The sequence below is a fragment of the Leopardus geoffroyi genome, chromosome B2, assembly GCF_018350155.1.
Source record: "Leopardus geoffroyi isolate Oge1 chromosome B2, O.geoffroyi_Oge1_pat1.0, whole genome shotgun sequence".
NCBI classification, from domain to species: domain Eukaryota; kingdom Metazoa; phylum Chordata; class Mammalia; order Carnivora; family Felidae; genus Leopardus; species Leopardus geoffroyi.
The window spans coordinates 50,286,173-50,314,055 of NC_059332.1; the positions used below are offsets into that span (position 1 = coordinate 50,286,173).

At 51.4% G+C, this 27,883-nt stretch overlaps 1 protein-coding gene across 2 annotated transcripts in view; it reads right to left on the reverse strand.

Moving 5' to 3' along the window:
• Window positions 1–325: 325 nt before the first annotated feature.
• The window catches only part of TRAM2 (translocation associated membrane protein 2), an 83,801-nt gene continuing 56,243 nt past the window's right edge, over window positions 326–27,883 (reverse strand). The window contains exons 3-11 of one of the 2 annotated variants that reach the window (XM_045498526.1): window positions 20,383–20,492; window positions 19,764–19,880; window positions 13,364–13,422; window positions 12,110–12,194; window positions 11,465–11,535; window positions 8,220–8,324; window positions 7,813–7,956; window positions 6,806–6,969; window positions 326–5,575 (exon numbers count right to left, since the gene is read on the reverse strand). In XM_045498526.1, coding sequence (XP_045354482.1) covers window positions 5,502–5,575; window positions 6,806–6,969; window positions 7,813–7,956; window positions 8,220–8,324; window positions 11,465–11,535; window positions 12,110–12,194; window positions 13,364–13,422; window positions 19,764–19,880; window positions 20,383–20,492 — 929 coding nt within the window. In that variant the 3' untranslated portion in view covers window positions 326–5,501. The remainder of the gene's footprint in view (window positions 5,576–6,805; window positions 6,970–7,812; window positions 7,957–8,219; window positions 8,325–11,464; window positions 11,536–12,109; window positions 12,195–13,363; window positions 13,423–19,763; window positions 19,881–20,382; window positions 20,493–27,883) is intronic. The other variant, XM_045498527.1, reaches the window with a different exon arrangement.

The window sequence follows — 27,883 nt, forward strand, 5'->3', positions numbered from 1 at the left end:
GCCAGTGACCTCACACCATAGTAGGCATCAAGTCCACGGCACTTCCTTGTGAGAGCTACAAACTCAAGGTCAAGAAAACTCCTTTCCGTTTTTATAGTCTGATACAGACTCAAAAATGCTCGTTACTATGCACACTGCATGTAACTTTCTCCATCCTTACAATTCCCTCATTCACATGACCAAGATGAACACAGTTCAAAAAGATATGAGAAAGAACTCATACAGTGAAAAATGAGGCTAAAATTGACACAAAATTATTTTCCAAGTGAAAGCAAATGTAAGCATCCAGATTAAAAAGGAATAAAAGTAATTATACCAGAGACAATTAGACTGATAATTCTATGCCTTTTATTCAGTTATTTCAAAAATATTTGATTTTTTTCGAAATGTACATTAAAAAAAAATCCATACAAAACTGCAATTTGTTTTAAAACCAGACAGAAACGGTGGAAAAGGATTTTGAAAAAAGTTCACTGAAAATAAAAAGACCCCCCCCTCCAAAAAAAAAAAAAAAACCCTTTTACATGAAAGCATAAATACGGCAGGTACAAATTTTCCTTGAGTTCCTTGTTGAAATTTGGTCCATAACGTGAACAGGCTAAAGTAGAAAACAAAAAGACACTTTGTCCACATTTGCATTAGGAGTTGCTCAGGCAGCACCAGCGGCCTCAGCTTGTCCTTCAGCTGTTTGTTAAACCAGAGGGACAGACACGTGAGGTGTATGGTCTCATCACAGAAACACGGGAATCCGCCCCCAAGGCAACAGTGGCACTTACGATGCCAGCCCGCTCCTACCGGGTGAGCAGGGCTGTCCCTGCGTGGCCGCATCTCCGCACAAGCTGCTTCCTCTCCACGCAAACAAGAAACTCTAGAACGCCTTTAGACAGAGTGATGGTGACATCTCAGGGGTCACAGCAGATCTACTTCCCAGACATGGACTTATTTAATGCCCCATCATGAGGATGTTTTTTTTTTTTCAACAGATTAAAAAAAAAAAAATACACGAACTTCTAAGGTGATGCTACGATGCTCTATTCGAGTGCCACAGAAACCCACCCAGGGTGAAGACAAGGGCAGCAACACGGGAAGTGGTGCACATTTCTTCTGTAAGGGATGTCGACCGCCCTCCCATGGGTCCCTTCCCTCCCCAACTGCAGGGTGTTTAGGGACAGCAAGGCCTGTGGAAAGACCACCGGCTGGGAGAGTTATTGCACAGCCCGGAAGAGCAAGGGGACGGCAGGCAGCCGCTGTGAACATAGGTAACACTGAGTTTGGAGCGCAAGGAGACTGCAACAGCCACACTAGACCCGCTGTCAAATGGGCATCTGCGGGCCGACACTTGTGACTAACACCTTTACCATACAAACTGTGGGTTGAATGGGAGACAAAACAGAGTGGAAGAGGTTACAGCCAGGGCACCTTTCTTTTTAAACTAGGGGTGGGGGGTGCTGGCAGAGCAGGGTTCACAGGGCACTCAGTGTCCCTGGAGGCCACCAGGCTTCCTTCCATGGGTAGGAGGCACAGGTGACTGCAGCCACCCCTGTGGGCCAGAAAACCGACACAAAGGAGAAACCAGAAACAACCTAGAACTGACCACATACCCCAACACGATGGGGGGAGGGGACCGAGACGAGTGAGGCCAAACTGTCACAATCCATGTCCCTTTTACATGTGATATCCCAGGGTCCGGTGTCCTTGGCTGCACAGGACAGACCACCCTAGAGGCCTGGCAGCTGGCAGTGCAAGCCAAGGCCAGAAGACCACATGGCAAGTAAGGCACTTGTACAGCAAGGAGGAGGGTCTGCTCAGGACAAACTCTCGGGGGTTGCTGAACACAGAGAACGGAACATGGAAGTCTCGACGCTGTTGAGACATCTATAAAAACGAGTGGGGGGGAGGCAGGAGAGAAGAGACCCGGAGTAAAGACAGTGAAGCCGATGAAGGCTTGCTCATTGGGCCAGCCTCCGGCTGAAGAGGGATTCTATTTAAGTGTCTCACCATCTGACAATGACCCTGCGCCCTTCTGAGGAGCAGGGTTGTGGGCTGGGAGGCAGTGGGAGGGAAGGAAGACCACTCTATCTTCCCACCTCCCAAGACCACAGCACACCTTCCATTATGGAACAACTCTGCTCACTTGGGTCTCCCAGGCACTCAGCAAAGGAAGTGAGTGCTGTCCAGGCCCAGGGGAAACGGACAGGGAAGGCTGAAACCTGTGATGTAAATCCAAAAGCTGAGCCTTCCCTAGCCACGTGTGGCCTGGCAAGCCACTTCAAATTTAAAGAGGCATCCAGGGAGAATTTTCTATTGTGGAATCTTGGGAGGGTGTACTCTCTGCCCCTACCTCTTATTCACCACTTAGGAAAAAAAAAAAAAAATCAAAGGCCGCTAAGGAAGAAGGTCCCTAAAGAAAATCGAGATGCACACCCCCTGGGAGAATACCCCACCCAAGCTTTAGGGGTTTCGAGGGTCCCAGGGATTCTAGTCAAGAGAAGCATCTGCAAAGGTGGCCAGAGTACAGATGTCAATTTTGGTTTCTGAAATGTCAGTAAGTTCTGCCTGGGGACAGAAACAGAAACGGTTCTCGGCAACCATTTACATCTGTTGGCCCAGATACACACACACACACACGGGGTTAGAATGGACTAGAATGGGGGAGAAGCAGCTCCCCTCCTGGCTCAGCCTGCTTCCCTTTCCTCTAGAACCTTCCCCTACCTTCAAAAGGAACACATGTCACTTAACAGTGCAGCTATCAGAGCCTAGATGGTAAAAATAACTTTCCCACCACTGAACCTGAGGAGCACAGGGCCCTCCTGTCCACCACACAGCCTGCCTCTCTTGCCCACTGCCACCTGCCACACCTGTGCTGGCCAGGGATGTTTAGAGAGAGAGGCGGATGTTGGCTGAGGTAGATGAGCATCTGTTCTCCTGCTCTTGCTGAGCCAGCCTCTCAAGCTCGGAGCTGTCTGGCAGGGCCTTCCCAGATGGCTTGGCACTTTGGGAACAGGAGAGCGTGTAGAAGACGGAAGACGACAGCCCAAGTGGCCAAATCAGGACAAGCCAGCACAACAAGCTCACAGGATGGAGTTATTTCGGCAACATGCTTTGAGCCAGCCTGCCAAAGCCCGGGCTCTGCTCTGAAATACATGTGGCGGGGATGCCAGTGGGGTGACAAAGCACCCTACATTTACTCTCATCCCGTCTCCTCTCAAATCATCCCAGAGGCCTTGCTAGTGACATGCTAGCCTCAGTCATGGTCTCAGGGAACCTAGGTTGACCCAGACCCCTGGAGTGGTGGTACCAGTTCTGAATCATACCTACCACAGAGCCAGAAGTTTGCAGGAGGCTGAGGGAGCACGAAGCCATGTAGTCTCTGACCACAAACACCTAGCACACCTACAGGAGAAGGGGGCTGCCTGATGGCATGCCTGGGGCCACTCTCCCCACCTCCCAGACCTGCAGCCTACTGCATACCCACCGAAAACTAACTGGGGCTCACCTGAGTGGCCCCTCACAGGAGGCAGGTTGCTGCCCGAGACACAGCCAGGAGAGGACCAGGAAGGGCTGTGAGGCTGACGGGCAGGTTGGAGGCTGCTGGCTGAATGCCCCTCCATCTCCAGTCAAGGTAAGGAGCCCGAACGCAGCCTCAGCAGGGTATTTGGCCGAATGGCTAAAGGGTCCTGGCTCGGGTCTGCAGGGTTGATTCCAAGTACCCTTTTAGCGACATTCTGCTCTGCAGCCCAGGAAGTGTCAGACGAGGATGGGAGAGATGCAGATCTCCAAAAGCGCCGTCCCACTTCCTAAAGGGTAATCAGAAGCCAAGGGTAGCTTTTGCCATTTCTACCTTATCCTGGACAGAGGAGGGTACAACTCCCTCAGTCACTGGAAAATCCAATGTATTGCTGATAAAAGGGACATGGAGGAGGAGTTGCCCTGATGAAAAAACCCATCTCCCCCCTTTTAGGATAATAACCCAAGGTTTGGCTTCTACTGTGGCATCAGAAAGAGGACCAGCACATCAAAGGATACTAACATTTCTATGCCCCCCAAGAATCACTCCCCAGCACCTTAATGCAGAATTCAAGAGTTCTTAATTAGGACCTCTGAAAGCCTAACCCCTTCCCGAAGTCCAAACCAGGCCCTACATGGGCTTGGAGGCCTTGTCTTTGGGTGGAGCACAGGGAAAGGATATGTGAGGGACAGGGCAGAGGCCCCCCAGTGGCACAGTGGTAGAGTGGAGTTTGCTCATCTACCCTGCAGACCGATTCCAAATCGGTCCTGCTCTCAGTCTCAAATGCTGGAGGTGCGCTGGACAGACATCGGAGGATGACAACGACCTTGCCGAAGAATACACGACAGATGGGGCCAGAGGGGATGTGGACCAGTGACCCTCTCTGGGGCACCAGGGGACGAGTGGGGGACTCGGATGTTCCTGCAGCTAGAGAGATGAAGTCAGGTAGCGAGGCCAGCCCTGACAGGGCTGTCTGGGTCTGGGGTTGAGGACCAGCGTCCGTCAGGCTGGTCTGTTCACTGTGGTTTGGATTTGGTTTTGGATGCTGGTGAACGGTTGAAAAAGCAGCTGTAGCTGGGGCTGAAGAAAGGCTGAGGACAACAGCTCCATCGCCTCTGCCGCCGTTACCTTTCCAGAGGAGCCTGCTGCTCAGTACGCTTTGTTCTTGCTTTAGAGGGTGGGGAGACTTGTCCTCCTTCAGCACCTCCCCGGCGGAGCGAGGGCAGGCCGGCCCCCGTCCAGGACCAGCCACCGGTAAGCCGTCTCGAGTCACGGGACCCAACACGGTTAACACCATCTTTCTGGACCAGGTCTCCATGCCCCACAGCCAAATGCCTTGGCAATTCCAAGGAGCAGTGGCTATGCCGGGCCTCCAGCTGGTGCGTGTGGAACTGGAATCATACATCTCAGTTAATCAGCACCTAGGAGATTATGATCCAAGAGGGCTGGTCTCTCCTCTCCTCGCGCGAACATGGGGCCCTCGGGTGGGCCTGCTAGTGGCCCCAGGCAGAGGCTCCTTGGCACGAGGCTTCTGGCTTTGACAAGTCCTGGGGACTGAAGCTGGGTGGTGGATGGCCAGGACTCACTGCAACTTGAGCTCCCTCTCATTGTAAAAATCAGACACGGAAAAATTGCACAATACGGTGAGAGAAGTAAAAAGCAGCAGCCGTGAAGGAAGAGAAAGAGGAGGCAAGCAAAAAGATAACCATGAGGGCCTGGGCTTCTAGAAAACCCAACACAGGACAGAGGCAAGGACGTGAGGTGGCTTAAGGGAGAGAAAGAAGGAAGAGTTTTGGTTTTATTGAGAATGGTTTATGGAGGAGTAAGAGAAGAACGCCAAAAAGAAAGAAAGGAAAAGCCCCATTTGAAGACAGGTTCCTGCTGCTTGAGATGGAGCATCAGGAGCAGGAGGGGGAAGGCAGTGGCAGGGGCCGGGCTCCCCAACCTCCCTGCCGTGCCCCCATGAGAGGATCCCTGTTCCAGCACTTTGGCCTCAAGGAGACTTGAGTTTCTTAGTCCGTGGGGAGGTCCCATTCTCCGCTTTCACTACTCCATTTTCATGGTAACCTAGGAAGTGAAGGGAGACAGACACACGTGGTGTTCCTGCCTGGACTGGAACAGGAGAGGGGCCCGTGAGGGCCGAGCTTGCACATGGGGACCAGCCAAGGGGATGCCTGGCTGCAGCTTCCTGCCAAGACGGGAAACCAGTAGACGCTCCCAGGAGGCCCTTGCTCCCCTCAACGTGACTCTGCTAAAGGTGGTTGGTCTCTGACTGTCCTTTAGCAGGAGGCGGCTGGGATGACATATAGTAACCCAGGAACAGGCCGGGGCCCGCCCGCCTGCTCGCCCAGGCCTCAGGCTGGAACCAGATCCTAGGTGGAATCGCACTGACGCTGCCAGGGGCCTCAGTTTCTCTCCCCCACAGGGCACCAGCCCACTTCCACGACCATTCCCTGGGAAGGGAGAGTGGAGAGGAGGTAGAGAGGCTGTAGGGACAGGCATTACTCAGAGGCCTGATACTCCTCTGGCAGAAAAAAACTGTGCTTTTTACTGTTGTGGAAAACACCTCCATGTGCTTGCTCAAAGTCAATCTGGCTGCAGCTTCACGCCCCACATCCCCTCCCAGCCAGGCCTGACTCGTCACACCCAGCCCCGCACGTGTCTGGTTCAAACACACGGGAGCCCTTGCCAAGCAGGCCACACCTGGAGCAAGGCAGGTGAGTCAGGGAACAGAGCCCGGTGCAGACAGGCCCCCGGGCTGCACAGAACGTGCAGGGCTGCCAGTGGGCCTGGGACCTGGCAGGGGCGGGCAGTTACTGGAGCATGGCCAGGGCCAGAGGCAAAGCGGGCGTCCCACCCTTTCCGCCCACCCAGCACTGTATCGCCCCTAGTCATTCTTGAAGACAGGAGAGGAGCCAGCGGCCTGGGAGGCGGGGGATGCCGAGATGCGGAGCAAGAGGGCAGGTGAGGACAGGGCTGCTGGGCTGCACAGGGAACAGAGGCGGCAGATCTTGGCTGGGGTTCAGAAGCCACTTCGAGGACATGCTTCCGGCCACAGCTCCCCAGCCGGTTGCTGCCCTGCCCCACCGCGGCCAGCCTCACCCACAAAGTGTCCCTGGCCCACGCCCAGCCACGTGCCAGTTAGGCCCCGGCAGGGGCTGAGGACCCAGGGCCCCAGGGAAGGACAGGGGAGCGGCAGGGCTGGTCTGGGTGGAGGTGGAGGAGCCGAGCCCGGGCCCCTCCCCACCCATCCCAGACCCACTTCTGTGTCTACCTGCCCACGGGCCCAGCACTCACCAGATTCCCTCTTGACGACCCTGGCCGGCAGTCTGGGGGCAGCTGGGACTCTCCGCTTGGCACTCTGCTCATTCCAGTATTCCCGCCAGTGTCGCAGCTGGGAGTGGATGAAGCGCCACATGAGCCAGGCCTGGGCAGCACACACCAGCAGCAGCACACAGAGCCTGCGGAGGGACAGGGCGGTGGGCTCGGGAGTCGCCTCAGGGCAGAGCGGGAGACCAGGGCAGGAACCCCACAGCTCCCCTGGCCATCACCCTGGGCGCCAGCACGCCCCCATCCTGCCACCCGCACGAGGGAGGGCGTGTGGTTCGGTGCCGGTCTCCGCTCTAGTGCACTTCAGGGCTGGTGACAAAGAGATGGGGTCTAGGGACACCAGGGAGGAGGAGGGGACATCTGCATGTCCACCTCCAAAGTCACTGCCTCCATGGCCTGTCTTTTCTGTACCCACAACAAACAGCATGACTAAGCTCCATGTACATATACTGAAAGAATTCAACTGAATTGAATTACAATACAGCAGAATAATTCTAGAAGAGTGGCTTCTCATTTAGAATGCCACTTAAAAGCTGAGCAACAATGGATCAATCACACACCCTCCCAGGCCCAAGGGTCACATGGGAACACAACAGCTTCCTCCCCACTTTCCCTGCTACTATGGGAGGCCACAGGCCGCGCTGCTGAGCACACGTGGCTGTAATGATCAGCTGAGGGGCTAGAGAGGTCACCTATCATGCACTTGAAGCACTGGACAAGGGGGAGGGGATTCCGGCTTGGGGACCTCGACTAGAGTCCCAGCAGGTGGTGGAGATGGTTTTGCTGGAGGCAGAAGGCTGGCACTCCTTCTCCCCTCAGGCCTGATGTCTACAGATCTCCAGCTAAACATCAATGTGCGGCAGACCCCGGGGGTCTATTGCCCCCTGACCTTCTGAAGTTGTGCCAAGTTCAGGAGGCTCCTGGCAGCACTCAGGGAGCCTTGATTTATCTCCGGGGGCTTTTTCCCAACTCACCTGCAGAGTAAGGTGTTGAAGTTTCCTTTCTCGGGATCAAAGGCCTGGTTTTCTATGCGAGCGAGTCCAAAGCCGATGGCCAGCACGGCGAGTGTGAGGATGAAGAGGCGGGTGACCCCAAACACAGCAGCCCAGGCATTAAACCTGCTCGTGGAGGTGGCAAAGGGACGTCAGCCTTTAGGGCCGGTGAGGGAGCTTTCACCCACTTCTCCAGAAGCAACGCCAAGTGGAAAGAGGGTGTGGAGGTAGCGCATCGGGGTGTTTGAGGGAGGAGATCTCTGGATTAAGATACTCCAAAAAAACAACCCTGGGGTTCCATCTGCAGGAAGGGGCACTATCAGCCAGGCCTCATGGGAGGCTCCTGCCCACAGCACTGTGAGCGGGCCAGCCTGCTTTACACTACTTACAGCTTCTCGTTGTTCTCATCGGCAAAGTAGAAGAGTCGAGCCATGTGGAAGAGGAACTCAGTTGAGTACTGCAGCAGCAGCAAGATCAGGCCCAGGCGGCTGAGGCTGGGAGAAACGGACAAGCCTCACAGTTCCCCCCTGGGATGCCACAGAGCGTGAGGCACCCCGCACCCTGGGCTCTGCTCTCCTCACCAGCTTTCCCTGGCTGGCCCTCCTCACCCTACAAGATTCAGTTCTGCCGTCACACCTTTAACATAATACTGAATCCCCCAGGCCTTCGCCTGTCCTGTCTGGGTCAGGGGCCCCTCACCGCTCCCACAGTGAACCTAGCTTAGGCTCCACGGCACCAGTCACCATGCATTCTTTACCGGGCCCAGGACCCAGTGCATAAAAGGTGCTCAGAACAAGTGACTGAGCTTTGTACACAGAAATACAAAGGATTCCCGTCTGGTTTTTCATTATCCAAGTCTTCACAGCTAAGAGGTACAAGAAGAAGCAAAACTCAACATAATGCAAAGAGATGTGCTACTGAACCCACCTCTTAAAAATCTGCACCCACTCAGACACCCCCTCCCCTCAATTCCAGGCGTGGTGGCGTTACCGGCTTTCTTAGGCGGTTTGCTACAGATGTCAACTGTAGCTCAAATGGAGAAAGACTGCGAAGAGAAACCGCAGACCCTGCTGAACATGCAGGGCTTCAGGCAGTCAATAAGAAAATGTGGGAGCAGCCCCACAGGCTGTGCTAATGAAGGGCCCGGCCAATTCCACCCAACAAAACCAAAGCAGTGCAGAATCCAGTGGGGTGGTCACTGGGTCCTGAGGATGGTCAAGAGAATGATGGGAGCACTATCCAAGGTCTTCACGTGACCTAGAAAGTCCAATATGACCGTGCCCAGTGACCTCATGTCAAAACTCATTTTCTGCATTCCAGCCACAGTGGGCTTTACGAACACCTCAGGGCCTCTGCACCTGCTGTTTCTCTGCCCACACAGCTCTCCCCCCAGATCTTCACATGCCTGACTCTCGTCATACCTGCCTCAACCTGAGTCACCGCCTTCCCCACGACAAAGGTGCCACGTAGACAGGTCACTGTTACATTACCCTACTTTATTGTTTTAGAGAGTGCACTAGTGAGCAGGGGAGAGGAGCAGGGGGACAGGGAGAGAAAGAGACAAAATGAATGAATGAATGAATATCTCAGGGGAGAGGGAAGGGGGGCAGGGAGATGGGGGAGAGAGGGGGGAGGGGGGGAGAGGGGGGGAGACGGGGGGAGAGGGGGGAGAGGGGGGAGAGGGGAGGGGGGAGAGGGGAGGGGAGGGGGGAGAGGGGAGGGGGGAGAGGGGAGGGGGGAGAGGGGAGGGGGGAGAGGCGAGGGGGGAGAGGCGAGGGGGGAGAGGCGAGGGGGGAGAGGCGAGGGGGGAGAGGCGAGGGGGGAGAGGGGAGGGGGGAGAGGGGAGGGGGGAGAGGCGAGGGGGGAGAGGCGAGGGGGGAGAGGCGAGGGGGGAGAGGCGAGGGGGGAGAGGCGAGGGGGGAGAGGCGAGGGGGGAGAGGCGAGGGGGGAGAGGCGAGGGGGGAGAGGCGAGGGGGGAGAGGCGAGGGGGGAGAGGGGAGAGGGGAGAGGGGAGAGGGGAGAGGGGAGAGGGGAGGGGGGAGGGGGGAGAGGGGAGGGGGGAGGGGGACAGAGGGACACAGGGGGACAGAGGGAGAGAGAGAAAATATCTCAAGCAGGCTCCGTACCCAATGAGGAGCCCAATGTAGGGCTTGATCTCATGACCCTGGGACCATGACCTGAACAGAAATCAAGAGTCAGACGTTCAACCAACTAAGCCACCCAGGCGCCCCTAGTATTTTCTTCATCGCATTTACCAACACAGGAAGCTATTTTCTTGTTAATTGTCTGACTCCCTCTAGATTGGACACCCCAGGAGAACAAGGCCTTGGTCTGACTTCACCCAGGGGTAACTTCGGCTCCAAGAGCAGTGCCTGGCCCAGAGGAGGAGCTCAGGTACGTGTCAAGCAAGTGAAGGCCTCTAAAAGTCAAGCTCTTCACCAAAACAAGACTCTGCAATCATTCAGCATTTCAGAGGTCTGCCTCCCTTGGGAAATCCTGTAGTCAGGGGTCTCTCCTGTCCCCACACTCACTTCTGAAAACCACAGCAAGGATGGAAGCAAAGGAAGGCCAGGCCACGGTCCTTACAGGAGCAGAGAGGCGGCTGCACCAGCATCGCTGGAAAGGGAATGGGCCTCGTTTTGGAGGGCCTGCTGCTCCCTGCCCTCTCACTTCTATCCTCATCCCAAAACAAGAATCACAGGACTCGCCCAAACAGGGTCTGACACCTGCCCTTCTCCTTCCGTGGGACACATCAGCTGTGGGAAAAGCGGATCTTAGAGCATCTCCTTTCTTTGGGAGGAACACTGACGATACAGCAGGGACCCGACAAGTAGCAAGAAGCTCTCTTTCCACATGGTCCTGCCTGAAGGTTCTCTCCCTGGTCCTCGCCACACACTGCTGGGTGGGGTGCAGCACAAGAGCAAGGCTGGTCCCACCATAGAAGCTTTGGCCTCCAAGGACCCATCCAGGTGTTGATGCTATTTCACGCCTCCAGGGAAAAGAGCATATTTGAGAGCTGCCATCCTCCTAATTCCATTACCCCAGGTCCCTCATCCTCACAGGAAGCCTGCTGTGAGGGCCTAGGAGATGACAGGCCCAAGGACCTCCAAGCAGCTTAGCAGAAAGTTACACATCACAAACCCTTAAAACGTCAGCCCAGAGAAAGTACAGGGTGTTCTCCTATCCTGCTCGGATAAAGCTCAGGAAAATTCCAAATTAGCAACGACATATCTACTCATCAGGATTCTTTCTGTAAAAGACACTCAAGGCCACACACCATGGCCATTCCTCCGACTTCAAAGGCACGGTTCAAGTGCCAGCATCCCTCGAAGCCTTCCCTGGCTCTGTCTCAGGATGCGTTAGTCCCTCTTCTGGGTTCCCACGGCAGATGACCCATATTGTAGCACAGCCATCATCTCATTAAGCTGTCCTGACCTGTGCCTCTGCTGTCACTCCTACTAGGCTGAGCATGAACCACTAAAGACAAGGGAATCACCACCTTTGTATCCCCAGGTCTTAGCACGGTGCTTGGCAAACAGAAGGTGTGCATTAACCGCCTCCTAACTGAATGTGTGGAGAGACGCACGGACATAAAAGGGCACAGAAATGTGACAGGCTCCGGGATCTCACTCACTTTAAGAGGTATGCTCCAGCTATGTGGACCAGGTACAGACAGATGTACTGGAGCTGGCGGGGAATTTCCTCCTGCAAACAAGAGAAGCAGGCAGTAAATGTGCTCATCCCCACCTCCTCTCCGCAGAGGGGAGGTACAGAGGGGCGGCGAGAGGGCAGCAGGCCGGGTTGCTCTGACACAGACAGTCCAGATCACACCAGAGGCCCATGCACCAGGCTGCTGGGAAGTCAGAGGACGAGGTGCTGGCTTCAGGTCCATGTGGCAGGGCTGGGTTGAGAAAGAAGAGACAGGGACTGGGGAACAGGGCTTCTGGAAATAATTCAGAGGAAGGCTATTTAAAAAAAAAAAAAAAAAAAAAAAAGACTGGGAAAGGCAAAAACCTCTGATCCACTACCCGGAAGACAAGAGGTAGACCTCCCCCAAAGCCACACGTCTAGTGTGGGCGGCAGGAGACCCGCTGGTGGCCTGCTCTCAGGGAGATCTTTGCGGAGACTTCGCTGGCTCAGCATTTTCCTCAACCCGCCAACACGTCCCCTGTCCCCACCCAGCTCTGCACTTCTGGAGGAAGGCTCAGGGGAAGGAGGCTGGGAAGAGCAGGAGGGGAGTGAAGGGCACGCACCTTCCAAGGGGGAAACGAGTACTCACCTTCCGTACCTTCTGGAAGTACAGCTCAGGCAGTGCATGCAGCCAGTAGGCCAGCTGGCACAGGTAGAAAAACTTCACCTGGAAGCTGGAGACAAGGAAACGAGTCACACGGGAGGGAGAAGACTACCCCTGCAGGTGCTCGCAAAACACAGGACAAAAAGGTGAGGCCGAGGACCGTGGGACGAGCTGGGCCAGGACTGCGGGAGGGAGGCCCCACACCCGGGGACCCTGCTCCACAGACGGGACCACTTAACGGGACACGGAGTCCACAGAAAGAAACAAAAATGGTGAAAAGAGTACAGAGGAGGAAGGTTCTTCAGCTTGGAGAAGGGAAGGCTGAGCAAGGACAAGGAAGACGGGGCACCAATATACTGAAGAGTGAACAGATTTAAGCAAAGGAGGGTCCTCGTGCAGCTGTTAGCCCTGTGCTGTTGTGGTTCCGAAGGGTGGCCAGGAACGGCAGGGAGGGTGTCCTGTGGGAGGCAGACCTGGTGCTGCCCTTCTGGGGTCTTGGCAGCACAGAGCAGGAGGGGAAGGGGGTGCTGCCTCTGGAGGGGCACCCACCACGCGAGGCTGGGTGGACGGTGTGTGGTGCACGAACGCAGGTCACCAAGGACGTACAAAGCCCAGAGAGCGTTACGGAGATGCTCCGCTTGCGTATCCGTCTTCCGACCGTTTAGGTGCCTGCTGTGAACTAAATGTGTGCGTCCCCTCAAAATTCCTATGTTGGAACCCGAATCCCAATGTGACGGTGCTAGGAGGTGTGGGCCTTTGGGAGGAGATCTAGCAGTGAGGACGGGGACCTCAGTAATGGGATTCGTGCCCTCGTCAAACAGACCCCAGAGGGCTCCTTCTCTGCTCCTCCACATGAGGATACGGCCAGAAGACAGCCATCTATGAACCAGACGCCAAAACTGCCGGCGTCCTCATCTTGGGCTTTTCAGCCTCCAGAACTGTGAGAAGTTTCTGTTGTTTATAAGCCACGCAGCCTACGGGGTCCTGGCACAGCAGCCTGAGCTAGGACACCCACTCCGTGACGGGGGCTACCGCAGAAGACATTTCATTTGGGGGTTGTCCAGTCAAGCACCCTAGGAGGAAGCAGCTCCCGGACGAGACTGCCATCTACAACACTGGGCCCCCATAGGCTCGAGGTGCAACCTGCTCCTCCTGCCAGCTGGCCTGGAGTTCTCTGGGGCGGGGAAGCCGGTGGACCAGCTTGCTCCTCCCTGGAGACCAAGTCATGAGAATACTCACGGGAGGTACACGTGTGGGTAGTCTTCCCAGAGGCTTCTTGGGTTTGTTAAATATCCTTCCTGTAGTGGGCAAGAAGAGGTAGTGTTTAGAGATGTGGATATGAGACCCGCTGGGGCCCTGGGCAGGCCTAGGGGTCAGGGGCACATCCAATCCCCAGCTGCCAGGAAGAGGAAGGTACAGGAAACGTGAAAACGAAGGCCTTCTCTGAATGGGAGCCACCCGGCCCTCAACTGGCTTCTTTATTGTGAAAATGCTCTACTCTGGGGTTTGAAGACCTGTGTCTGGACATGGATCTGGGACTTACTGGCTCTAGCCTCTGAGCAAGCTCGTCTCCCTAAGCTTCAGTTGGGTCATCTTTAAATGAGGACAAAAATACCCTCCCAGAGTTATTGTTAGAAATAAATGTGATACCTCATGTTTATGTGTCTAGCATGATGCCTGGCATGAACGCACTCAGGAAATGCTTGTAGAATGAGTAAGCACGTGACCTCTAGAATCACCATCCACTGGAAAAATGAAAGCCTGCTTTGGCTTTTCACAACTCTGGCAGTAAAAAGAATGCAGGACCGCACAGGCCACCCTAGGAGGCCTCACCCCAGAGGCCTTGTAAGTGTGATACATTGCGAGAGATCTCCATTACTCTGCAAGCTCATGGGTCTCATCATGCCCTTCTTTACACCTCCAGCACCTAGCCCAGGGCCTATTACAGAGTGGGCGAGGTAACCTGAAAACCCTCCCATCACAAAACATCTAGAAATGCTGAGTGAAACCTAGCAACTAATTCTTTTGTATTCAAAAGGTTTTTACCAGAAAGGGAAAACCTTTGGAATTCAAAAGGGCTAGAAGGCTAAAAGCCTAAGCAGTAAGGGGAGGCTGAGGCAGCCCAAAAGGCCCTAGTCTTGGACCAGGGTGGTCATGCCCATGTGGGAACAGAAGATGATGCCTCGCGAGTTGGAGCCCAAGACCCTTGTATAAAATCAGGATCCCTGGGGCACCTGGGTGGCTCAGTCGGTTAAGTGTCCAACTTCGGCTCAGGTCATGATCTCATGGTCAGTGAGTTTGAGCCCCGTGTCAGGCTCTGTGCTGACAGCTCAGAGCCTGGAGCCTGCTTCAGATTGTGTGTCTCCCTCTCTCTCTGCCCGTCCCCCGCTCGTTCTCATTCTCTCTCCTTCCCTCTCAAAAATAAACCAACATTGAAAAAAATTTTTAAAAATATCAGGACCCCTCAATGGCTACAAACTTCAAGAGAAGGTTAGACTAGAGTCTGCATTAGTTTGGATGAGACTAGAGAAAGGGTCGACTATAGTCTGGCAACAATAAAAGGAGATAAAGAAGCTGTTTGCTCACCCTGTGCTCAGAATGAAAACTAAAATATATTAGCCCTTGAAAATCTGTAACCTTGGGTTCACTTTCAGATGGGTTTGGAGTTCAAATTTATAACCACTTGTATGGTCCAGGAACCACCAGGCTAAGAAATTAGTGTTAATGCTACTGTGACACCATTGGGACATACTCTCATCCAAGGATGTACAGGATTCTCATGCATTAAAATCTTGCTAAAGAGGAGATTACAATCCAAAATTACAAAACATAAGAGGAAACAATCCACCATGAGCAAGAGTCAGCTGACGTTACAGGAATCCAATAAAAACTTGTTGGTTGAATGAATGAATCAATGATGAACGCTTTAGGTGATTTCTCCCTTCTGAGGGAGAAAACAAGGCTCTTATTTGTCACTCAGAGATGGTTAGATCAATATGACCCCATTCCACAAACAGGCTAATAAAGGAAAAGACAGGAAGTAGCTCCCGAAATGAGATGGTTTTTCAGCAGCATAGGTGAAATCTGAGCTGGGCCACCAACGTCCTGGCCCAATAACCTCAAGCCCAGTTCCTCAGTAAGTCAGAAAATAAACTGAGCTGGCGGCTTTGACGAGGAGACCGAGACTCAAATGTCACACTGGGACTAAGATCAGGGCGTTAGCAGTGCTCAAAGCCAACGTGGTTCAGGGACAACCACTTGACTTACTGCCTCGTGGATCCACAGCTGTGTTTCCATGTGAGGCCTGACCTACCCACCCTCAAGTCACTACATTACCTTGGACATCTCAGGTATAGTCCCCAGCCCCCAGGCCACAAGCTGGGGCCCCATTAGCACAGTGACCAAAGTGACAGGTCCAGTCAGGCACATGCACCAGTGTGGTCATGGTAACATTTCTGAAGGAAAAGGCCTCTCCCCATCCCCTCACAGCCTCACTCCCAGTCCTTTCTTCCTACCACTGCCTCCTCCCTCAGTCACACACAGATGGAAAGTTCCGGGGCCTCTGGAGGGTGATAGGAGCACTTTGCCACACCGCTGCTATCAGGCTCTGCCTTCCCTCTCTGCTGCTCACGGGGACCCACGCACACAGCCATATATATGGTCTTCCACTCTCTACCTCAGTCCAGGGAAATCAGAGGTAAGAATGCACCATGATGGAAGAAGCAGCAATGTATTTAATGAAGAAAATGGTACATCTGGGACTGAGGTGGGAGGAAAACTTCTGCCCAAAAAAAGGCCGCCCAAGAGAAGCAGCATGGAGAAAAACCTAAAAGCCCAGATGATCTTGTGATTTTAAACATGAACCTCCTTGGCCTGGCGCCTTTTCTTAGGAGACAAGGAGGTCAGAACTTTTAAGCCAACAAGCCAAGAAAACTCCCCAGAAAAATGCTGCCTGCTTGTGAATGTCCAGTCCACAGGGAGTTCAGGGAGGGTATGCAGCGGGGAGGGTGGGGGAGTCGGAGGAAAATGACTCACCGCTCTGAGAACAGCCTTTTCCAGACCTCGGGCCAGGCAGCTGCCTGAGGGCGGCCTGGGGCCGGGGTGCCCTCAGAGGTCTGGCAGGCCATGTACCTGAGATCATGGGGGGCCAAGAGGGCTAGAGCCAGCACCTGCACCCCACCCCCCTCTGAATCCCAGGCCCCATCAGGCACTGGGAGAGGGGCCTGGGTACTTTTGAAATCCTTTGTTATCTCCTTAACCTACGAGCTAAGTGAGGCCTGAGCAAACTGGAGCAATCTCTCCCTCCCCCACCCCTGCCCTGCAGCCTTCCTTTTTGGTGAATGGACAAACAGAACCACAGAAACAGCAGAATCCAGTCATAACACAGCCACAGTTGCTACCTAGATTCAGACATACCAATAGCGTTTGTCCTTCAGAAACAATCATGTACTAAAGTTCTGCTCTGAGTAGCCAGTCTGTTAACAGGAAATCAGTCCAGGGTGAAGAGCATTCCCCATACCAGGCTCTCAAGGAGCACCAGACTTCAGGATTTAAAACATGAAGGGAAACATCCCCAGGAAGCCGGCACGGAGACCAAACATGGCCCGCCCTGCTTTCCCCTATAGAGTGCTCGTGTTTTGTTGTGTTTTCTAAACAGTCAATAGGAAGTAGCCCATAGTAGGTTAACAGTAGGAGGTTGATCTTTTCATAAATTATTGGTCGGTCCAGTCACACTCTCATCACTCTGCTTGTATAAATGCAGAGAGAAATGTCCGAACCCCACTGCCCAAAACCAGTTACTTCTAGGGGGAGGGATCTGGGGCAAATTTTTTACTTAAAAAAACAAAAAAAACCTTTTATGTATTTCTTATGTAATAGACAGTCATCTAGAAGTTTACAAAAACAATTGACTTGTTATTTTAAAAGCAGTTAAGGGCCAGAGCAAGAAGACGTAACTGCTGCTTACCCCCTCCGTCTCACAACCACTGTTTAGTGAGCATTTAGTACCTGCCGGGCTCTGCACTAGAGACGCTGTGAGCATGCAGGCTGTTCACAAGCAGCTCGGGGTCTAGTGGGACAGACAGACAGCACGGAATATATGCATGAATGAGAAAAATGCCACAGCAATGGGTGTAGTGCATGCAGTACAAACTGGGGGAGGGGGTTCTCTGAGGAGATGGCATTTATGTGGAGACTCAGATGGGAAGGAGTCGGCCTTGGGATTCAGGGGGTGGAGCATGTGAGGAGAGGAACCGCCCCCGCAAAGCGCAAGAATCAGGAACAGCCAGGAGAGGTAGAGGAGCAGAGGTAATAGTGGGACCCAGATCACAGGAGCGAGGAAGATAATGGCTTAACTGGCTGCAAGAGGGACAGGGACTTTTACACAAGGGTGCAGGACTTCATTTATGTTCTAAAAAGACCTGTCTGGCTAAGCAGAAGAAAACGGATTGTGGAGGGAGGCTACAAGAGAGGAAACGTCTCCATCTAGAAGGACAATGGTCAGTGGTCCAGGCAAGAGATAATGGTGGGTTTGGACTGTGGAGTAGGACTTCCCAACCTTGGCACTACCAACATCTGGGGCTGGGTAATTCTCGGTGGTGGGGGCTGTCCCGTGCAGTGCAGGACATTCAGCAGCACTCCTGGGCTCCACCCTCCAGCCCCATGTCCCCAGGGGCCAAAATCTCCCCTGTGGAAACTGGTGGGCCAGGCTACAGCATGGATAGAACCTCAGTGAGCTCTGCAGGTGGGGTTCGCAGGACCTGCTGATGAACTGACTGCAGACAGTGGAAGACAAGAATCAAGGAAGATTTCATCCTAACAGAAAAATAGGATTTAAGAAACACTTAGCTATTTCTCACTCCTTTTACAAAACTACCCTCCCTTCTTCTTCAATCATCTTTATTCCCTGCAGGATGGTGCAGTGGGAGTAGAGGAGGGCCAGGAGCTGCATGGTGCTCTTAGGAGTTGGGGGTCACTGGAGCTTTCCAGGGTCCCCATGGCCCCCACTTTCTACTGAAGATGTTGAGTGGGGAACTGGCTGTCACCATAATAAAGGCCTGTCATGAGCTTCCCCAAGTAAAGTGCTACATGCTGTCAGACTAATGAGCATCATTTTTAAGCCCCTAAAGGCCTGAGAAACAAAGAGCAGTTGAGCATTTAACGCACTGGAAGAGACGTCACATAACGTGGCTTTTGGCCTCCAGAATCTGGTCTAAATGTGTGACAGCTCCAGGAGAATATCTGGGGTTGAAGTAGGAGGGGTAGAAGTGATTCAGAGATGAGGCAATGTTTCTTCTGAAAGACCCTGAGGCCATTCAGCCTCAAAGCAGCAGAGGGACTCCATGGGCAAACACCGAGAGGTTGGGAGAAGTCTGAAAGGCAGCATTACATAGACCTGAAGGGGCCTGGACACACACTGTGCAACATTAAGGGGCGCTCCTCATATGGGCCACACTGCACATCTTTCCCTTTGGGGACAGTATAACATGGCAGTCCTGCTCAAGAGGACAGAAGCCTCAGGTCCTACATTTAAAATTCCTAATGTTCTGTTTAGGAAACGGTTCCATGATTAAAGCATAAGAGACATACAAGCAATGTACACAAGGACATGCAGACTCCTGCTCTCAGAACGTGAATTCAGCGTTGAGCTCTGGAAGCAGAGAGTTCCTTAGGATGTGAAAGTTCATCACTGTCACTGAAGGAAGAAGAAGGGGGTGAGAGGTCAGCGGAAGGCAGGGAATGAGAGGTCAGCGGAAGGCAGGGAAGGGAACTTAGAGATCACAGGGTTGCTGAATTTTCCAAGCCCTAGGCCTGTGTTTCTCACAGGACGACTCTAGCTCTAGAAAAAGGGACCAAGTTACAGACAGGAGATATTTCACGTGGGGGTGGGGGGCTTCTAATTAAACACTTTCATGCACCACAGGCCAGGTCTTGTTACAGTGAACCCCAAAGGACTGTCCGCATTCCTTGCTAGTAAGGAATTCTGGTGTATCAAAGGCTGCTTGAAATAAGAGTCCTATTGTGTAGAAAGGAGAGGTAGATAAATTGTCTGGTCCCCCAGGCATTTGTGGGAATGGCACTGACTCTCGCAGGATTTGATGTGAGGACAAGGGGATGCTTGCAGGGGGCCAGTGTGGTAAAACAGAAAGTGTGCTGAACTTGGAACCAGACTCCTAAGTCCCAGACTGGTCCTTGCCACCTCAGAACCACATGACCATGGGGACACTGCAAAATTTGATCTTGGATGCCATCAATCTATCAACATGGGGACCAGAATAAACAAACAACTCATCTCGTGGGATAGCACTGGTAGGAGGACACTGTCAAATGATACAGCGCTGTGTAGAGGTATGGTACCATTATCATAGCATCACAGAATAACTATAACAAGGGTTTATTTTTGGACAAGAGGGCTCTCTGCAGCTTTAAAAGAGCATCTACACCATCTGGCCCCTCTCTCCTACCATGAGGATACAAAAATAGCCGTAGTTCCAAGAAACTGCTCAAAGCTTTTACAAACTGCTCCTGACTCTTTTCCTTCCCTGCTTAGCCCTTCACGGTCATTTTATCAGCCATCTGAGAAGAGATGTGTTGCTGGAAGCCCAGGCCCTGTGCTTCAGCGGTCCCCGGGGCCACTCACCGTCACCACCACGTAGAAGCACCATACCACAGAGCTGAGATGAAAGACGACCAGCTGTCCAGATTCGTTGAACTTGCTGTGTTTCACCTTGGAGAGGTGAAGCCGTTTGCTGATTTTCTAAAGAATAAAGAGAATCCTGCATATTAATATATGCAGGTGCATTCATAATGGGCGGCTTCAAACTCCCATTTTCTACCCTTGAAAGGATAGCAGTCTGAAGCGGCCATGGCAGGCCATTCAGTGTAAGCTTGCTGTGTGCATGGAGCGCTCAGTTCAAGCAAGCATGTTGAGAAAGCGGCCAGATTGAGGTCCTCAGCCTAGATGTAAAGAAAACACCCCACAATCAGGCCACATATGACAGACCCATAAGCACTGTGTCTTGCCATTTCGGGCAGCTGTCCCTTCATGCAGTAAACGCTGCATCCCATGCACTAAGAAGGCTGTGAGAGGGGACAGAAACCACAGTGTGTCACAATGGATGTCCAGTCAATAGGACCAATCAGGGCATGCAGATTAGGAGGGAAAGGGGCACAGAGCTGCAGTGTCCTCTAAGGCGAGGCCCTTCTGCCCACCGCATCTCCCCAGCTTGTGATCTCAGAGTCCAGACAGCGTCACTCACATCTAAAATGTACTCCTGAACCACAGCGTGCAAGATGATGGTGATGAAGACGTAGAACAAGATGGTGACCAGATCCTTTGGCCCATAGTGGTAGTGCACAGTCTCACTATCTGTGGAGGTAAAAAAAAAAGCCATGTCAGCATCCCCGGGCTGAGGAAATGCTCTGGGACCCCAAACTGAAGAGATCTCTGAAGCAGAAGGCGCCATGCCGTACCCCTAGACTTGGAAGAAACCTTTTTCCCTAGAATCCTACCCACCCCATGGGCATCGCCCTTGGTAAGTGCCAATGGGGAGGATTAAGGAGAACCAAGCACAAACGGTGATGACTACATCTCCTGCATCTAGGCAGGAGAGCGCAGTGGTTAGGAGCCAGGATAAGAGACAAACCATCTCGATCGCTACCTGGCTGTGCGACTATACAGAAGTGACCAACCTCTCTGAGCCACAATTTCCATCCCTGGAAGATGGGACTGTCGTCTTCAGCACGGAAGTATGGAGTAGGGGTTAGGAGCGTGGACTCAGAAGCCCGAGTTTATATCACAGCTCACTCATTACCTATGTGACTTTGGGGCACCTCTATATGTGACTCTTCTGTGCCTCAGTTTCCTCATCTGTAAAATTAGAGTAACAGCAGTTCCTGTATCGTAAGGTTTCCCTCAGAATCAGATGGCTTCAAAGCAAAGTGCAGAGAACAATATCTAGTACATAGCAAGTGCCCTATGTATATTTGTTATTATTTCTGTTGTTGGGCTAGTGTGAGGATTAAATAAAATAATTTGTATCAAGATGATTATCACTGTGCCTACACCCATGGCAAACATGCCATAAATGGCAGTCTATTAAAATATTATTTAATAGTAATAAATTAGACAGCATCCCAGACATGTAAGAAGCCTTGTATAGCCCTGCTGTGGTGGCCTCGTTCTCCACGGACAGAGGAGGATTTATACTTTTGTTCCAGTTAGCAGGCTAGGGTTGCAAGGGCTCATGAACCCACGCTGGGTCTCTGCTGCTCTGTAAACGCCCCCCTGGCTCCACCAAGCAGACTCGCTGGCTGCCTTTCCAGCTGTGCTGTGCTCATGCCGAGTCACACACACATGAGTCATCTGTCTCTGCCAGGATGCGTTTACCAGAAGGTGGACCAGGGCCGGTGAGTTTCGGGGTGGCCACGGAGCGAAGCAGAGCTGACTGGGTCATGCTGGGAGTCAAACCATCCCCTCTGCCTCCCGGGACGGAGAGAACGGGATGGTCCACGGCGCTGAGGGGGGAGAGGGCAGCGAGCACGTGAACTCTGGAATCAGACAGACTTGTCTTTTTCCTCTCCCTCCTCCTTTCCACAAAAACCTACTCTGTAAGGGGCACTGGGCTAACTGCCGGAGTGTGGAGATAAGGGATACTGGCCGGACTTCAGAGCACACAGACCGGTGAGGAGACGGATAAGTAAACGTACAATTACCCTACAGACAGGCACGTGGGGCCAAGAGGCAAAGAGAGCGCCCCAGCGGGCCCTGGCAGGCCAGGGCCCAACCCTGGCTGGGTGGGCGCGGTGGGCAGCAGGTCAGGGTGAACAGGAGGACACCGGAACTTGGGGAGAAGCACGGGGGGGAGGGAGGCATCTAGGCTGAGGAGGTAGTGTCTGCACAGGCTGCAGGGAATGAGACCGCAGCGCCTGTTGAGTGCCCGGGCGCCGCGTGAAAGGGGGTGGGCTTTGTCCTGGAGGCAACATGGGACACATGGAAGAATTCAAATCCAACAGGCAAATGACAAAATACGGGTTTTGGAAAGTTTACTCTGGCAGCAGTGAACAGCTCCGTGCCTGGAGGTGAAGACACCAGTCAGGGAGCTGCCTCCGGATCCACAATAAGTAAGCATGGAGGCCTGAATTAAAGCAGGATGAGAGACGGAGAGGGCTGTCAGTGACACAACGGGCAACACAGGGGGACTGGCCCACCCAGGGGCTGAGGGCTGGGAGGGGGAGTCAGGCACTGGCCGGCGGAGAAGGCACTAGAGGCAAGAGGATGGCTGCGATGACACTTTCCTAGCCTCCTTCAGAATGGAGGACCAGAGGAGACAAGTTCAATTGTAGTATATTTTGAAACTATAAAATAACTGAACACATGCAGAGTTCCATCAAGACCAGCATCACGAGTTATAGGCGCCTGGGTGGCTCAGTCGGTTAAGAGTCCGACTTCGGCTCAGGTCATGGTCTCACGGTCCAGGAGTTCAAGCCCTGCGTCAGGCTCTGTGCTGACAGCTCGGAGCCTGGAGCCTGCTTTGGATTCTCTGTCTCCCTCTCTCTGTCCCTCCCCTACTTGCACCCTGTCTCTCTCAAAAATAAACATTAAAAATTTTTTTAAAAAAAGACTAGCATCCCTAGGCAAAATGGGATTTAAACTCAAGTATAGTCTAACAATAGTGAAATAACACCTGTCAAGACTTTGGGTTATCTTCTTTAAGGCCTATTCAGGGTCACCTGTTATTCTTCACCCCCAAATACCATGGTTCCAAAGAGATGTGACCATAGCCTTAGACCCCTCTTGAAACAAGAATCAGTGCATGAGTTAATACATTCTTTTGTTCCTTCGCTGTTGAGAGCCACATGCATGTTTTTCATCAACAAATAAACCATGTGCAGAGCTCCATTCTGGGTGCTGGGAGAAGACCATGAAGGATGGGCACAGACCCGCCCTCTTGGAGCTTAGTGGATGTGCACCAAATTCTCATACTTAAAAACTACGGAGGCTAAAACTACAACACAGCAACAACCAAGAAACTGAAACAACCAGATTAAAAATGGGCAAAGGATGTGAACAGACATTTATCTAAAAAAGACATATAACTAGAGGCACTTGATTAAGCGTCCAATTTCGGCTCAGGTCACGATTTCACGATTCGTGAGTTTGAGCCCCACATCAGGCTTGCTGCTGCCAGCACAGAGCCTACTTCTGATTCTCTGTCCCCTCTCTCTCTCTGCCCCTCCCCCCTCCTCTCAAAAATAAACTTAAAAAAAAAGAGATGTACAAATGGTCAACATGTATGTGACAAAGTGCTCACCATCATTACTGTTAGGGAAATACAAATTGAAACCACCCCACATCCATCAGAATGGCTACAATTTAAAAAAAAAAATGAAAAAGAACAGAAAATAACAAGCGTTGATGAGGACGTAGATAAATTCGAACTTTTATGCACTGTAAAATGGTAGTCACTATGGAAAACAGTATGGTAGTTCCTAAAAAATTAAAAATAGTAAACTCAAAATGGATTAAAGACCTAACTGTAAGATCTGAAGCCATAAAAACTCCTAGACAAACAAAAACATAGGCAGTAATCTCTTGGACATCAGCCTTAGCAACATTTTTCTGGATATATCCCCTAAGGCAAGGGAAACAAAAGCAAAAATAAACTATTGGGCCTACTCCAAAATAAAAAGGTTTTGCACAGCAAAGGAAACCATCAACAAAACAAAAAGGCAACCTATAAACTGGAAGGAGATTATTTGCAAGTGATCTAATAAAGGGTTAATATGCAAACTATATAAAGAATTTATACAAGTCAACACACACACAATAATGATCTGATTAAAAATGAGCACAAGACCTGAATAGACAGGTTTCCAAAGAAGACATACAGATGGCCAACACACATGAAAACATGTTCAACATCACTAATCATCTGGGAAATGCAAATCAAAACTACAATGAGAGAATACCTCATCACACCTGTCAGAATGGCTAGAATCAGACAAGAAATAACAATCGTTGGTGAGAATGTGGAGAATAGGGAACCCCTGTGCACTGTTGGTGGGGATGTAAATTGGTCCAACCACTGTGGAAAACAGTATGGAGTTTCCCCCCAAAAAATTAAAAATAGAAATACCATGCAATCCAGCAATTCTACTACTGGGTATTTACCCAAATAAAACGAAAACACTCATTCGAAAAGATGTATGCACCCCTATGTTTACTGCAGCATTATTAACAATAGCCACATTATGGAAGCAACCTAAGTGTCCACTGATAAAGAAGATGTGGTATATACATGTATATAATGGGCTATTATTCAGCCATAAAAACGAAGGAGATCTTGCCATTCGAGACAACATGGATGGACCTACAGGGTATTATGCTAAGTAAAGTAAGTCCGAGAAACATAAACACCTTATGATTTCACTTCTATGTGGCATGTAAAAAACAAAACAGAAACAGACTCCTATAGAGAGAGAACAGATGGCTGGTTGCCAGACAGTGGGGGTAGGTGATGAGTGAAATAAGTGAAGGGGATTAAGAAGCCTACACGACTAGTTAAAAGTAACTCATGGAGATGACAAGTCCAGTATAGGGAGTCTAGTCAATGATGCTGTAATAATGTCATATGGTGACAGACAGTGACTACACTTTTGGTGACGAGCACAGTGTAATGTCAAGTCGCTATGCTTGTTGCACACCAGAAACTACTACAACATTGTATGTCAACTATATTCCCTTTAAAAAAAATTAAAAATGGAGTCACCACGTGATTCTGCAATTCCACTTTTAAGTATATACTCAAAACAACTGAAAGCAGGATCTCAAAGAAATATTTGTACACCCATGTTCACAGCAGCATTTTTCACAATAGCCAAAGGTGGAAACGACCCCAACGTCTATTGACGGATGGATAAACAAAATGTGGTATACACATACAACAGAACACTATTCAGCCTTAAAAAGGAAGGAAATCCTGTCACATGCTACAGCACAGATCAACCTACAGGATATCATACTAAGTGAAATAGGCCAATCACAAAAGACATACTGGATGATTCCATCCTATAAGGTAGAAGTAGTCAAAATCATAGGCACAAACCAGAATGCTAGGTGGGGGCTGTGGAGGGAATGGGGCGTTGCTGTATAATAGCTACAAAGTTGTGGTTTTGCAAGATGAATAGGATTCTGGAGATCCCTTGCAGGACAATGTGAATGCATTTAACGGCTACTGAACACTTAGAAATGGTAAAGATCACAAATTTCATCTTCTATATATTTAAATTAAAAAAAAAAACCACCAGTGGCCACGTGTGAGAAGTGCTCTGAAGTGGACCGAAGGCTGAGGGGGAATAAGAGGGAGCAGAAGCCTCGCTCTGAGGGACCTGAGCATAGCACCCAGTGCAGTTGGTGCCCTGCACTCGGATGGTGGCACAGCGATGGGGAGAGGACACATCCACATAGAGGTGGGGGATGGGCCAGCCATAGGGAGTGGTTCTCAATGGGCAAGGAGAGCAGCTGACAACACAGGGTTGAGAGAGGTAAGGGATACCAGCCATCCTCAGGTCTCCCAGGGGCTTCCGCACCCCAGCCCAGCCCCCCAGTGCCACCTCAGGGTCAACACAAGCCACTCACACCCTCCCCTTGCCCCACATCCTTACTGGTGATAATCTGCTCCTTTGAGGTCTTTCTCCTACAATCATAACAGGTAGCAGCATCCACAAATATGGAGAAGACATGCTCTGGTTCATACACATGATCTCTGGTGCTTTCCCCTTAACTGCTACTTTCCTACTTTTGATCAAAGCAGGCAAGTGATGGGGCGCCTGGGTGGCGCAGTCGGTTAAGCGTCCGACTTCAGCCAGGTCACGATCTCGCGGTCCGTGAGTTCGAGCCCCACGTCGGGCTCTGGGCTGATGGCTCAGAGCCTGGAGCCTGTTTCCAATTCTGTGTCTCCCTCTCTCTCTGCCCCTCCCCCGTTCATGCTCTGTCTCTCTCTGTCCCAAAAATAAATAAACGTTGGAAAAAAAAAAAAAAAAAAAGCAGGCAAGTGAACTGGTTTGGCCCTTTCTGCTCTCCACAGAGCCATGGAGGCTGGGTGGATACTTTGTGAACACAAAGTATTCTTCCAGGAGGCTATAAACAAATCCCCGTTTCCCGCAGATTTTTCTTTTTCTTTTTTTAATTTTTGGTTGCTCACTAATTCTAATACAAACCCTCTCAGGACCCAGGCTGGAGTTCTTGCTCTTCAAGCACTGCCCCTGTCTTGCACGAGCTCTCAAAAAGGCTGACAATGGTTTGGCAGAAACCTAGTATAATTTTTTCTGAAAAGTAACTTGCAACACATCTCTGAGCTATTACACCAGGGAGGCCACCCTGGTTGTGAGTTGCAGCAAAATGCCGACAGGTACCAGGTGGGTAACCCAAACGAGCAAAGCAGTCTGGGTGTGGTAAGCTAAAACCTTTCGGCACAGAGGTCTGCTGGTTACCCAGGGAATATCTGCACGTCCACAGTATGCTTCCCACTGACTTCCTTCAACCATCGCACCTTCTTGGTCTATCATTCACATTTCTGCTTTGAGAGAGAGGCACGTTCTTCTTTCTCCACCTTACTAAAAGAACACTTAAAAGTGGAACACACAGTGACTGACAGGTAGTCTCGCTGTCAGGGACACACTGGAGGGGAGTCGGTAACTGTGGGAAACTGCACAGTGTGTGTCCCCCGGGGGAGAAGAAGGAGTGGGGAAGTCGCTCCTCAGATACGGAGGCCGTGGGAGGGATACAGCCCAGTGTGTCCAGATTCTCGATATTCCAGAAGCAAAGAAAGAGATCTTTACATGAAATCACTTGACTTAAAGATACTGCACACAAATTCAAAGTTTTAAAAAACACTTTATGGGCCAACACCAGACTGACCAGAAACAATGGACCTGCCGGGCCATGGTGACCATGGGCCACCAGTGTGTAAACCCCCAGGCAACATGATCCCTGCAACTTTCCAATAGCAACATCCTGGGAGTCTCCTTCCTACACACCCCCATGGAGTATGTCGATATGCCCTTCTGTAGGCATTACTCTAGTTTTGGAAGAAAGTACCTTCAGTAACGATCTTCCAACTGTAGACGAGTTACTCAGCCCTCATCAAAAGTGGCATCTGCTTGGCTGATCTCTGATCACAGTTTAAAAAGAAAGCTAGAGTAATCAATAACAGCCTTGGCTGTTTCGACCAACAGCCTCAGTCAGCAGCTGCCCCTTTACAGGAGTAACATTCTTATGGACATCCTGCTTTGCTTCCTATGACTAAGAGATACATTCCTGTTTCCTCTGGTGTCACCTGTAAGCAGCTTCTCTGGTCTGCCTCACATGTTCCCATCCCGTCCGGGTACTACTGTGCTATCTCGGCCCTCCTCCCATGACTTGAGCTGGTTGGTGGCTGTCTGTAGCCATCCCATCCACCTCTTAGATCCTTGGAGTCTGGGCACCTGCCAACGAGACTTCTAGCCTTTGTGTGAAAAACTGGTTGCTCAAAGAGCATCACTGCCCATCCTGGCTGCGTCTTTGCTCCTGGTTCCTTTCCTAATGCCTGCACATCTGGGTTTATAAGATGTACTTTCTGTTAGTGTCTGTGCTTATGGCCAACTCTGTTTCCATGTTAGTGTGACGTTCTAAAAGAACTCAGATATGAAAAAAAAAAAAAAACACCACCACAAGAAAAATCAAAAGGGAAATGATCGCTTAAGGGGGAAATATTTATA